At 59.9% G+C, this 13,478-nt stretch overlaps 1 protein-coding gene across 1 annotated transcript in view; it reads right to left on the bottom strand.

Moving 5' to 3' along the window:
- The window catches only part of ARNT2 (aryl hydrocarbon receptor nuclear translocator 2), a 60,885-nt gene that overhangs the window by 7,601 nt on the left and 39,806 nt on the right, over positions 1-13,478 (bottom strand). Inside the window, exons 9-12 of the mRNA XM_090263847.1 lie at positions 8,058-8,134; positions 7,060-7,194; positions 5,041-5,115; positions 2,263-2,414 (exon numbers count right to left, since the gene is read on the bottom strand). Of these exons, the coding sequence (XP_090119973.1) occupies positions 2,263-2,414; positions 5,041-5,115; positions 7,060-7,194; positions 8,058-8,134 (439 nt within the window). The remainder of the gene's footprint in view (positions 1-2,262; positions 2,415-5,040; positions 5,116-7,059; positions 7,195-8,057; positions 8,135-13,478) is intronic.

The raw sequence follows: 13,478 nt of genomic DNA on the forward strand, positions 1-13,478 counted from the left end.
GCTTTTGCCTGGCCTGAGTGAGCACGCAGCCATGTGGGGGGCATTCAGACGTGGTGCACGCACCCCCCTGGGAGAAACCGGGGTCTGGCCTGGAGGTGTCTGGGGGCTCAGCAAGCCCGGCTGAGCGGAGCGAGGCCAGCAATGCCCGTGCGACTGAGCGCCGTCCGCCCGGGGGAAGGACCCCAAACGCCCTGCAGGGCTGTGCGGCTGCTTTGCTCAGGGGCGGGAGCAGCTTGAGTGTTCCAGAGAGCACGCTCCTGGCCACCTGGGTTAGCTCAACAGGGACCGCACAGAAGGCAGGGAGCCGCCAGGGAGATGCTGCCCTGAGGGATGGCCAAGGCCTCGACCGGGGCAGGGAGGAGAGGCAGGGAGCGGGAGGCGGGCCAGAGAGACTCCCAGACAGAACCTGTGGGGCCTGTGGCACGTGGATGAGAGGGTGGGACCGGGACGCACCCCAGGTTGGGGCTAGGTGACCGGGCGTTTGGCTCTAAGCTCTGCAGACACCAGGAATGAACATTCCTTTCCCTTCTTGTGGATCCCGACTCCCAGCACCCTGCCAGCTGCCGGAAAACACACACGTGGCGCACAACATGCGGCCGCGGTCATGACGACCAGCAGGGCCAGGGACGGTGCCGGCCCAGGAAGGAGGGCTCAGCGGAGCAGAGGCTGAGGGACAGCGTCCCCGCAGAGACGCCGGCCACGAGGCCGGCACAGCCCTCCTGCCAGGGACAGCCCAGCCCCTGCCTCGTTAAGAGTGCCGACCCCCAAACACCAGGACGTGGGCACACTCCAAAGCCGCGCGGCCAGCCTGTGAAACAGGAGTCTGGGTTGCTTTTCCTGCTCTTGAGTTACGGAGGGACGGAGAGGCCTTCGTTCAGCAGCCTCCCTCCCACAGACACCAACCGTCAAACACCCGACTTCTCCGGGAAATTTCTTTCCCGTGACCGAATGCAGCGGGACTTGAATTTCTTCCCCCCGGCTTTCCACCACGAGGCTGCCTACTGCCTGCGGAGGTGAGCCGGGATGGTGAACGGGGCCGGACTGCTGGCATCTGCGGCCGTCACTGCCCTCTGCTGGCCACAGGAGAGCATCTCCCTCCTCGCAGGGCAGGAGCAGCTTTAGAGCGGGGCGCGGGCTGTCCCCATGGCTCCCTGAGCGCTTCCACTCCCTGGGGCCCCCAGGCCAGACTGCCTGCTGGTCAGGGAGCTCCTGAGGCCCTGGAGGAGCGGCTGCCCCGAAAGGGAGCTGCAGGGAGGAGGAGAGGAGGGACCTGAGACAGACGCTCTCATGAGCAGGAGGTCCATGCCCAGGCGCAGCCTCTCAGCTCGTCAGGGGCCACAGGACCTGCCCGGAGTCAGCAGAACGCAGGGCGGTGCCTTTCCAGAGGCCCAGAGAGACCTGGGGCCACAGGTAAGGGCCGGCCAAGGCTCAGCCGGGCAGCTGTGGCCCCCGCGCACCGTCCGCCTGTAGGGTGGGAGGGTGAGGCTCTCTTCCCCAGGTACCAGGGGGGGCAGCGAGGCTGAGGAAGGGAAGGGGACTCGTCTAGCAGGGACCTCATGTGGGCCCGTCTGTCCAGGCTGTGCCCTGCGGCCAGGACCAAGGCCGAGGCTGAGACACTGCCTGGGAAGAAGGCTGCTTCGTGGGGCCTGGAGGGCAGCTCTGCCACCCGAGGCCTGGGCCAGGGCAGCCAGGAAGCAGGTGACCGCCTGCAGGCTGCGGTCATGGGGACACTGCCAGCAGATGAGGAGGGGCAGGTGGTGGGTGGGGACATACGCATCTCAGAGTTGAATCTAGGAAAATGGGGGAGGGCGCAGTGACTGGTTCGGGGTCAGGACAAATCTCAGGTCCTTGCCGGCTGCAGCCCTGATACTCTGGGCACAGGTGCACCTGCTCTGTGCCCTTGGGCACCGTTTTGACCTTGTATGTGCTGCTTCTTGGGCCTGTACCTCCTCGAGAACAAACACAGACGGGAGGCGCGACCTGCCTGTACCTAGGAGCTGGGCCTCACGCCATCTTCCCAGCAACCCTGCCAGGGAGGCCTCACCCAGCCCCGCAGCCAGGAAGCAGGGCTGAGACTGCGGCCAGTCTGAGCGCTGACGCCCGAAGGGCATGTGCCCACGGCTGGAGAGCAGAGAGGCCCTGTGGCCCCGAGGTGCCCACCCCCAGGCCCCAGAGCTGCTCCTGCCTGTGCCCGGCTCAGCAGGACCAAGGAGCCCAGCACCACGCTCGGGTGGAGCCGGCCGCAGTGGGGGAAGCACGTACTTGACGTTGGTATTGGTGCAGATGATGTACTCGATCTCGTCCGAGTACGGGTTCTGGAAGGTGAAGCTGCTGGTGCGGATCAGCAGCCACTCGCGGTTCTTGGTGCGGAACCGATACATGACTGACAGCACCTGGCCCTTCAGCTTCACCACCTGCGGAGACACCAGGAGACAGGAGTCAGCGGGAGAAAGGACAGCGCCAGCCTGGGGGTGAGGCAGTTGGGGCGGTCGCTGCAAAGGCCCACGGGGGCTCGGGGCCGGGCGTTGCGGTAAAAGACAGTAAGAGATGGAGACAGCAAGGGAAAGCAAGGGGATCCCCGCCACGGCACCCCTCTGTCCACTGCTCGGTGAGACACGCACTGAACGTGGGAACCGAGTCCATGCCTGTTTCATATCAGGACACTTTTAGCTTTTACAAATCCAACTGTGAAAACTCTGAAGTCCGGATCCAGCCTCTTCTTGGGCTCCAGAGCGGCTCCTGCAGGGGACAGGGTCTGGACACACGCTGGAGTGGGGGTGAGATGCTGCCGCATGAGCCATGCGGGGAGGGCTCTCCTGGCGGTGGTGGGGGCACCGCCTGAGCGGACACTTGGAGGCCGGGAAGCCTGAGGTGTGACACGGGCCGGACTGCAGGTGTCGCCGCCCAAGCCTCACGACCAGCAAGACCTGAGACCACAGTGGCCAGGCCAAAGCCTGGCCTCACATGCTCTCCATGCAAACAGCTTTGTCTTCATGGCCATGGGGATGAGAGGCGTCTGAGCAGAGAGCAAGGGATGGGGCAGAACCTGCTGTAAGTTTCACTGGGCCCCACTCTTCTAGGGAAACCGTGCCTCAGAGAGGGCATCCAGCCGTGGGCTCAGATTTCCGGGCCCTGGGTGGGCGCGCTGTTACCACCAAACTCAGATTCCTCTCGCACTGGATCTGGGCCATTCGGTGCTTTAGTTGAAGTCCAGGGTTCAAGGGCTGACCCAGCCCCCTCCGCGCTTTTGCAAAAATAAGCCACTTCCCTGTATCAACATTTCCCGCCCACCCTGCTGCCGGTGGCCAAAGCCCAGAGAACACAAGCACGCTCCAGGACGTCCTGTGGCTGCTCGGCCACTTCCCGCTGAGCCTGGGACCAGCCAGGCCACAGCCCCCAGAGCTTCTCCTTGGCCTCCACCTCCCACTTGAGGGGTGGAGGGACGCTCACAGAGCGAATGAATGAAGCTGGATGCCAGGCGGGATCAGATGTTAAATTCCTTCCTTTCTTTTTCAAAACCAACCAGGTTCTGACAGCGTCAGCGGTCTGTCCGTGGGGAGGTCTGGGTGTGGGGTGCGGCCGTGGGAACGGATGTTTTGGAAGGAGGCAAGCTCCAGCCCTCGCTGTTCCCACCCTGCTGTGTGACTCAGGGCAGGCGACGGAACCTCTCTGAGTCCTGGCGTCCACTGAGAAAACATGGGAATGAGAAAATGCTGGGTGGGGTTGAGAACTGCGTAGTTACTAAAAGTGAAGTGGAGGGCATCACCGTTAGCGTTTAGAAAAATAAAGCCGTCTGGTCCAGCCAAGGCAGCACCTGCCGATGCAGAGTTTACGGGAGTATATTCAGCAAAGACAGGGCAGAAAAGATAAACTCTTGCAACGTGGTTTCACACTTTCCCAGCGTGGAAGTCAGCTGCTATGGGTCCTGATCCAGTGAGACACTTTGTTAAGAACAGCAAACCCACGTGCAAACGCCACACTCGGGGGGAAGGGGAGGAGAGCAGGCAGGCAGGGGCGGGAGAGGGTGTGAGCTGGGCCCACGCACACGGCAGGTAACCGGAGGCCAGGGGCCCCTGCGTGGACACAGCCAGGCCCTCAGCGCGGGCGCTCGGCGGTCAGAAGGTGCTGCTGACGTACTTGTAGAGCAGGGTGTCGAAGGCCTGTTCTCTTAGACGAACGACAGGCTGTCATTCCCTCTTAAAAAGCAATTCGCCAGCCCCTTTCCTGGTAACATCGCCGGTTCTCTTCTTTCCCGGGGCCAGAGCGAGATGCCAGGGCCCGTGGGGGCACCTGCTGTTTTCCCATCACCATTGTCCTGGGCTCAGGAAGTAACAGGTGCTTAGAAGACTCAGGAGGGCTGAGGCAGAGCGGTTCTCCATCGTGCCTGGCACATAGTAGGTGCTCAGCAAACAGCAGCTGACACTAACGATGGTCAGGATGCAGTCGTGGGGGTGGGGGGTCCCCAGTCACACTGGACTCTCCCCCGTAGACAGCACTAGCCTCGGCACCTCTGGCGGGGCGATCGGAGCAGCCCCCAGTGTGTGCCGTGTTCCAGCTCCTCCCACAAGGGGCTCCTCTGCACACCTGGGAGGCCACGGTTGTGGTTTGAATACGCTGCCTGGCTTACACTCGCGGAATCTCACTCCAACGCCACGCCAGCCCCAGGCACCAGCACCCACGCCCTCCCACGGCCCCGCGGGCACCAGCAAAGGCTTCCTGTCCTCCCGCGGGCCACGCTCTGGCTGCTCTGGGGCTGCCCCTCAGCTCGGAACACCTTCTCCTGCCTTCTACGCTCCCCCTTTCAGACCCGTCCGCACTGCCCCCCACCCTGGGAGACCGTCCCCGCCTCTCTCCCCCTCTGCGACCCTCTCCCCGCTCTGCTCTTCTCTGTGACTCAGCCATCTCTCCCTGCTGGGTCTGTCTCCCCCACGAGGCTGCGAGCCCGGGGCCCAGACTGCCCGGCACACCTGGGGCTCACACCCTGCTGCCACGGCCACGTGGGCCCGGCCTCTACACCCACGTCAGTGGCATCGGTGGTACCTGCTGAAAGCTCTCCCGCAGGTGGCTCTGGTCCTCTGAGTGGCAGAATTCCAGAATGTCCTTTCCTAGAAGATCCTGCAGAGAGAGAGAGGCTTTGAAAACCCCAAACCCTGTGTTCATCATTCACGTATCAATATAGTGTTCGTTTCTACCCCCCTCACCCCACCCTGAAGGGGAAGAGAGTGGATGAAAATGTCCCCCTAGCATCACGGGACCACACAGCCACCTGCTGGGCCCCATCCCAAGTCCCTTTGGCATTGTCAACTCTGAATTCTCGCTTCGCCGAGGCCCTGGGTCCACAGCGTCAGAATGCAATTTTATTTTCAAACTGGAGGCAAACCATAGGAAACGTCTGTTAATAAACATAAGAAAATGCAGGTGACAGCAGGCGGGCGGACAGCAGGCACGTGGCCTGGGAGGGCTGGAATGGTTTAAAGGCTGAAATTATTTTGAATTCTTTAGATTGCAACTCTCTTGTGCCTGGAGAAACGCCACTGTCACAAAATACCTGCACTTGCGAAACGCCTGTTTGCTGTCTCCCTTCACTCGCCCTGGTTTTACTCAAAGGGCCCAGCATTAACCCAGAACAGAAGTGTCTCATGACAACACCAGCCGGAGTAGGAGAAACCATCCAAACGCAGCTCCAGGTGTGTCACAGGAAACCGGTCCAGTTGGAAGTGTCTTCAACGGCAAAGGTTTTGAACTAATACCTTGCTCAGGACCCAGGCAGCAAGCGGCCGACAGTGACCATCGGCAGGTCTAGTCTCTGTGCCAGGAACCAGCCAGAGGCCCATGGAGGTGCCGTGGGGGAGGCACATCTGTATGGATGTGCGGCACCCTTGGGGGTCATGGTATAAACGGAATCCCGGTCCCCCTCCTTCCATCCAAGACCCTTATGAATCTAGACATGTTAGCATCAGGCCCCAGCCGGGCAGCTCAGTGGGTTAGAGCATCAGCCCCATACGCCAGCATTGCAGGTTCGATCCCCAGTCAGGGCACGTACAGGAATTAACCAACGAATTCACCAGTAAGTGGAACCACAAATCAATGCTTTTCTCTCGCCTGCTTCCTCCCTCTCTCTCAAATCAAAGAAGAAAATAACTATATGAGTGGTTCTAGTATTACAGTGTGGGCTGTTTCTAGTTCTATTGAGAGATCCTAAACCTTGTTCCTCAGAACAAAGATCTTTTTCTTTTTTTGATTAAATACTTTTTATTTGCAGAGAACTTTAAACCTACAGAAACAGTGATATGATGACGTGTCTCCGTGAAGCATGTGCCTCACGAAAATGAGATTCTCTTACAAGCCCAAATACCCCATATTCTGCCTAAAAATTCAGGGACGTCACCCAGTGGTCCACGCACATTCACGTCCCCTCAGTTGCGTCTCCCGCGAATTTTACAGCCAGGTCTCTGGGCTGAGGACCCATGAGGGCTCCCACCCCGCATGCTGCCTATTCCCCTCTTTGCTTTACCTGCATCGGGAACAGTCCCTCCTGCCTTTTCGTGTTTCTCACAGCACTGACTTTTTTTTTTTTTCTTTTTTTTTTTTTGGAGGGGGGTGGTCTGGAACTAAAACCTGAGCCTGTGCCCCGTATAAAAGCGGATTCCAAATACGTATAAGAAACGGGCTTAGGCACAACGGAGGGGAGAGCTTTACTTCAGGACACTTCAGAGCTTTTTCTCATTAAGACGCTTTGCAGGACCCCGAGAAGGAGGCTTCCTCTTTGGTGCTTAGCTCAGGGAGCCCTCGTCAGGGGCGCCTCCGCTCTCGTCTGTGAGACATCAGCTGGGCGAAGGGATGGGCCGCACAAGGAGTGAAGGGTGCGCTTCAAGGGGGGCAGCTGCCGCCAGTCCGCCCCACTCTACACAGACGATGCTGCGCTCAGGCGGGGACATGGGCATTTGGGCGGTGCACCCGGCACCGTGAGGGTGCTGTGTCCCCAACACGGGGACTGAGCGCACAGTGAGCGAATGACCTCTGCACCCACAGCCCTGAGCCGGAGCAAGCGCGACCTACCTGGGGCTGGTAGCCGATCACGCTGATGCACCTCGGGTCCACGAAGGTGATGACCCCGTCCGCATTGTGCCGGGACAGGAACTCCGTGGGCGCCGACACCCCGCTCATGTCCATGCACACGGGAGAGCTGGTCACCTGCGGCGGGAAAGCCCCGGTGAGCAGGCTCGACAGGGACAGGGCAGGGGGGGCTGGTCCAGGGGGACTGAGCCTCACAGACCCTTCCACGTTGTTAGCACAACACGTCAGAATGTCCTGGTAGCCCAGATCACGCCTGAGACAGAACCCGTGACAAGGGGCCTCGTCCTCCCATGGCTGAGCCTCAGCTTCCCGATCCGTCAGGGGGAATAACGGAGCCTGTGGTCTGCCCAGGGGGTGGAGAGGCTCCAGAGAGTGACCGTCAAACACCAGCATACAGTCGGTGCTGAGAAGCGTCAACACCCTTCCCTCTTCCCACCTCCCCTTCACCAAGGACAACCAAGGGCATCCGAGGAGCTGAGCAAGGTATTTAGAAAGTCAACATGTGGGGACCAAATTCACCCGTCCGCAAGGAATAACCAATGTTGATCATACGTGATCGAAACTGCTTATTCATCTGTCTGAAAACGATGAGACACGGGGAACGGGGACATGAACGGTGAGGGTCCCGCACCCCGTGTCTCTATAGCCCCCTCACCCGTAAGGGGAGGCGCTCGGCGCCACAGGGACAGTGCAGGGCGCAGCTGATGGAGCCGGGCTGTGTGCACACTCAGTGTTTCTACGAGACTAAAGGACCATCTCCTGCCCTTTAGGGGCAGCGGGAACGGGGCGGGCAATCAGCTGACCCCGGGGAAGCAGACCCTGGGTAATGAACCCCATGCTGGGAGCATGGGGGCAGGGCACATGAATTCTGACTGAGCAGGTAGAGGAGTCCTTGTAGCTGGGCCTCAGCCTGCTGCCCTGTGACATGGGACCCATACGGAGCCCTTGGTGGGTGACAAAGGCTGTGCGCTGTCTCTCACCTGGAGCCTCCCGATTGCCACGAGGCAGTATTTACTGCCCTGTCCCACCTCAGCATCCTCCTCAGGGATGGTCATGCCTGGAACGAGAAGCGTCCACAATGAACAAAACGGGGGCCACCGTGCCCGTCACATCCCTCAGGCCAACGGAAACACAGGCCCACTGCCTGCCTCGCGGGCCTGGGATGGCAGCCAGGGAACCCGCCCCCTCCTGCCCCTTTCTCTGCCCGGCGTTTCTGGAGGATGTCATGGTACGTTGTCCTCTGCACTTGCGGGTGACGCAGAGGAATTTAAGAGGTGAAATGCAAATCGTCCGCTTGTGCATTTGCACTCTGGGGTCGAAATGTTTCATTATAAAAGAAGTTTCAGTGTGACGGAGGATGGGTCTTTCAGGTTATGTCAATGTTTCACTTACCCTGTTGACAAAAGACCAAAAAAACCCACAAAAATCACTGCGCTACCATCCGTTGGTTCTTGGGGGTAGCACTGGGGTAAAAAGAGACACTTATTTTTTAGTGCATAACTTTTAAAAATTTTTAATGGGTTAATTTTACTTTATTTTTCAAGACTGTATAGATCTTCTAAATTTCTTTAGTGAAGACGCACTGTTTGCACAATAATAATAATGAGAAGATTTTAAAGGGTGGCCCACGATGCTTTGAAGCTTACAAAGGTGGGCTTCCCACACACGGGACCTCTCTCCGGCTGCGTCTCGGCCTCCGGCAACGCGGGCGTCAGCTCTCTGCCAGTGCGCTCAGATGGAGAGAAACCGCAGCCGATGGCGGGGGACGTTTAATTCTATAACCTCTGGCAGAGGTGCAACATGCCTTCACAAAGAAACGGCCCCTAAATCACGAAAACGAATGGGCATCTCCTGCCTGAGGTCATAGGGAGCCTGTTCTGTACAAACGTGGGCTGGGAAGACAGAGCTTCGTTTCCAGTAAATCATGGTCTGTAAACAGAGTTGGGGGGGGTGGCAGGGCGGGGGCTGCAGAAGTAAAGCCACACTGAGGGGCAGCCGGACACCAGGAAGGAACGGGGGGCAGGACAGCACCCCTCTCCAGGCCTCATCTCACTCCCGGTGATAGAGGAGGCGCCCCCGTGGGACTGAGTCCCAGCCCCCGTCCTGATGGGGGGGGTGTTCCCGTGGAAACCACAGCACAACAATCCTCTAATCCTCTCTGCGCCTTCCCTGTGGGATCTCATTGCTATTTTCAGCTTCCAGTGATTAAAAAACAGTTCAGAAACACACTGACACTGCCCACTTCCAGCTCCTGGGCGCTGAGTCCCCACCGGTGCAGAGCGGGCATCGAGAAGGCAGGGCTGTGTCTTGCGGCCCCCCTGTCACCCGCCCCTGCTCTGCGGCTTTGGGACTCAGCTGTTCCTGCACCTGCCATCACAGCACTTCTGCCTGGGACACCCGAGGGCCTGGGGCTGGCGGGCACCAACAGCCCCTCCCGGGAGTCCTCGTGCAGACTCACCCCCCCCACAGCCTGCCCCTCGCTGGCCCACACCCTCAACCTGCTCTCACCAGCACCACACCTGATGCAGCACCCCACAGCTCCACATTCCTCAAGATCCACCTCCACCTGCGCAGACGAGCCAATTCCCAACCGAGGCCGCTCTCCTCGGCCCTCAGCAGCTGTGCTGTGTGCGGGGGGAGACCTGCGCCCCCGGCCGTCCACCTCTGCGGGCTCTGCGCTCCCGCTGCTCCCTCTCCAAGGCCCCTGGGAGGGACCCCAGTCCCCTCCCTGGTGCCACCTCCGCACAGCTCCACTCCTGACACTCACGGTGTCTCGGTCCCGCGTCCATGCCTGCCACTCTTTCCCCTCCCCGGCCGGCGTCCACACCGTCGCGGCGTCCATCTTCCCAGAGCACAGCCATGGCCGCCCTCAGCCCCTCCCCAGGGAAACCTCAGGGGCTCGCCCCGCTCAGCAGTTTCAGAGCCGTGCGCTCATCCAGGCATGGGACAGAAAGAAGGAGCGTGTTCACAGAAGAAGGAAGGGACTTTCTGCTCGGGGTCAGCGGAGTGCTGCCGCCTGTCCCTACCGACGGCACACTGGCCGGCACAGGGCCTTTCAGGAAGCTGCCCGTGGCCTAACCACTCGGAGCCGAGGAGGAGACACATCTTCTGAGCACAGTGCCGCGGGCCACCTCTTAGACAGCAGGGTACCTGCTTTCTTTATATTTGAAACGATGGTGACGAGGTCTCTCTGGCTCCAGGAAGGAGTGCTTTACGGGGAATGTCATCGTGTGCAGAGCCAACACTGAGAGAAGGCACGTCGGTGGGGGACAGAGAGGCCGGACGATGACAAAGGGCTCTGGCTCTGGGGTGACCAGGAGTCCTGATGCCGAAATCCTGACTGTCGCTGACGGACTGCAAAGCCGGCTGTCTCTGTGAACCCCAGGAGCTGTGAGAAGGGAACGGCCGCTGTCCCCACTCCACAGAGCTGCCCGAGATGGGGCGCAGGCCAGGCTCCTGGGCTCAAGCACTGTGATGCTGGAAGTGCCGTCCTCAGCCCTGGTCAAGGGCAGGGGAGATGCTGGGGTCAGCGAGGTGCAGGGCTCCGCAGGGCTGCAGGCACCTCCTCCACCCGGTCAGACTTTGACCGTGAGATCAGCCAGACGTGACAGTTTCTAAGCACCTACTAAGCGCTTGACTCCACTAGGGGCCAGGGGATCAGCAGTGCAAGAGACCGGCTCCCCCTCTCGGGGAGTTCATGGCCGACGGGGTAGGGGTAGGGCCATCGCGATGCCATATGGCTAGCGTTAGGGCCAGGGAGGGGCGTGTGGCGTGGCCAGGGCTGGGTGCCCGGGTCAGGAGGGATGCTTCCTGGCAGGGGCAGCAACCTTTTGCAAAGTGGTTTTTAATAGGAACAGGATAATTCCAGCCTTTTTAGCAGATTGCAACAATTCCCCGATTGGTTTCACAAGCCTGTTTTGTCCTTAATTAAATTCCCTTTCCTCTGGACATGCTCTTCCCCGGCCAGGTCTAAATAAACCTAATAGAGACAACACACAAATGAATTGTAACCAGATACCGCTGTTTGGGGGGAAACTCAGCCCTGGCCAGAAGGGCGCCTCCATTCCGTACGCGGAGTCGCGTCCACCCTGTGCAAACATGCGTGGGAAGGGGGACGGTGGTCCGGCCACACCGGGTGGAGTCTGTCCTGGGACTGACAGCCCCACATGGGAATGAAGATACATTTTTTCCTCACTCCGCCAAATGCGGGCGGAGAAGAAACACCACCATGTTCTGCTACGAGCAGTTCAGGCCGCTTGTTCATAGCGTATTCTTCCAAAGTCCTCCCTGAGGAATAGTAATAAGTCTCAGGCAAAAAAATAAAAATAAAAAGAGAAGTTTCTTTGGCCAAACACATTTGTTTAAACAAAGACAGAGAGATTTCATCACCATAGGCCTTTGCAGTGAACTTAACTTGCCACTTGGGAGCAGGATTCTCTAGTGGGGGAAATCCAGACGGCAAAGTTCCCCAAATTGTTGGCCGCGGCTTCCTGCTTCATGGTGCATTTCTGGGGACTTGTGAGCTGGGAAGATGTTTGGGAAATGCTGCCCTGCAAGTATCCGGCCTTTCGGCGTTGCTGCAGGTGACCCTGAGGAAACAGGACTCTGAAGCACAGAAGGAACCAACGGAGACCACCTGAGTCAGTACCTGTCCACCCAATCACAGCCGCGACGGCAGCCTGAGATGAGAGCTGTACCAGTCAGTCTGACGCCCGGGGCCGATGCCGCCAATAGGCCAGCCACAGCGAGAAGACACTCACGTGCAGGGTTTGGCAACACGGGATTGAGGAAAAGCCGCTAAGCCACGATTCCCTGCGTTTGAAGGAACGAGCCACCAGGGGTGTGTGTGGAAGGGCCCCCAGGAGGAGCAGCCTGTGACCTTGGAGCGACAGCGGCTTGAGATGAGCAGAGTGGGGGCAAGTCATGCAGGAGGGAACAACGCGCTCTCACACCCCCCAGGAGGCTCTGGTGGCAGAGCGCCTGTGACCTCAGTCCTGTCCCACCCCCCACGGGCCCTCGGGCCACAGTAAAGCCAGACAGTCCTCTTCTGCCCCTGCCACAGCCTGAGAGATCTCACAAGAGCCCACGCGACCAATGAGGGACCCGTCCTCAGCCACACGGCGTCTCGCTAAGGTGAGCCAGGAGGGAGAAGGGGCGAGCCCCGGCCTGCTGGGCTCTCAGGGGGCGTGGGCCAGAGTGGGAGGACAGGCACGACCCTCCCTCCCACGGGCTCCCCCACTGAGTGCGTGCCTCTGTGCCTCTGCTATGATCCCTGAGCCAGGGCGGGGCAGTGACCTGCACATCTGCCTGTCTCTGCCAGTGGACGTCCAGCTCCCTGCAGGCAGGAACTGTGCCAGACTTGCCCTGGGGTCCTCGGGGCCCAGCGAGCTTCCTGGACCAGGACAGATGCCCAGAAGTGGCTGCTGAAGGAAACGTTAGGGTGGCTCTGCCCTGCTGAGAATGAGGAGGCCGGAAGGGTCTGCCCACTGCCATCCTCTCCCTCACGAGCAAAGGCCACGGCTCTGGTGTCCCCCCAGGACACGACAGTGAGGTCCTGAGCAGGGGGCGGGGCCTGCTGTTCACACGAAACGTGGGCTGGGGGCTGGAGGCTGGAGACAGCAGGCCTCCGGTCACTACCTTGGGGGCTGGTGGCCTCTGGACAGACAAACAGGTTTTGGAGATTTTCAAAGGAAGGAAAACCAAACAGAATAGGTCCCACAGCAAATGCCGAGAAGAGCAGAACTGCTCTGGATGAGCTCATGGCAGGGCTGAGCTGACCGGCGGCCTGGGAGTGCTGGCCTGGCCGCTGCGGATTCCAGCCCCAACCCCACCATCGCCTCAGGCCTCCTGCGCTCGGTGGCCCAGGCTTCCTGAAAGTCGGGCAGCAGAGGGAACAAAAGCATCAGCCTTCCCGATGAGGACGCAACAAGATGGTGTTGGTGCCGCGCCCTCCCCTGGGGGCCATGCGGGCTCTCCCCCCTGCCATTAACCAGCAATTTCCCACGGGTGGTTGGGTGAGGAGCCCCGCAGACCAGACGAAGGTTCCTGGAGAAGCAGCCCCTGCCACAGAAACGGCGTCCAGCTCAAAGCTGAATGAGTGTCAGTCTGTGAAATCCACGCAAGTGCCGGGCGCTGAGACTTCAAAGTCTCCTGGTGGCCACGCACACCGCACGCAATAAAAACCGCGGCCCGTCCCGGGGGCCTCTTCTCCAGCACGCAGGGTGCAGCGTATCTGTTTCTTCCGAGTAAACAGAGGAAGGGTCGGACAAGGGAAGGAAGTGTGTTTGGAACTCTTCCCGCGCTCACACCCGCACGTGCTCAGAAGGAACCCTGGGGGATGAGCCCCGTAACACGCCGGGAGGCTAACGGGGAAGGCCACAGGGTGCCAGGAAGGATTTCTG

The sequence above is a fragment of the Furipterus horrens genome, unplaced genomic scaffold (assembly GCF_987537825.1).
Source record: "Furipterus horrens unplaced genomic scaffold, mFurHor1.1.pri manual_scaffold_16, whole genome shotgun sequence".
NCBI classification, from domain to species: domain Eukaryota; kingdom Metazoa; phylum Chordata; class Mammalia; order Chiroptera; family Furipteridae; genus Furipterus; species Furipterus horrens.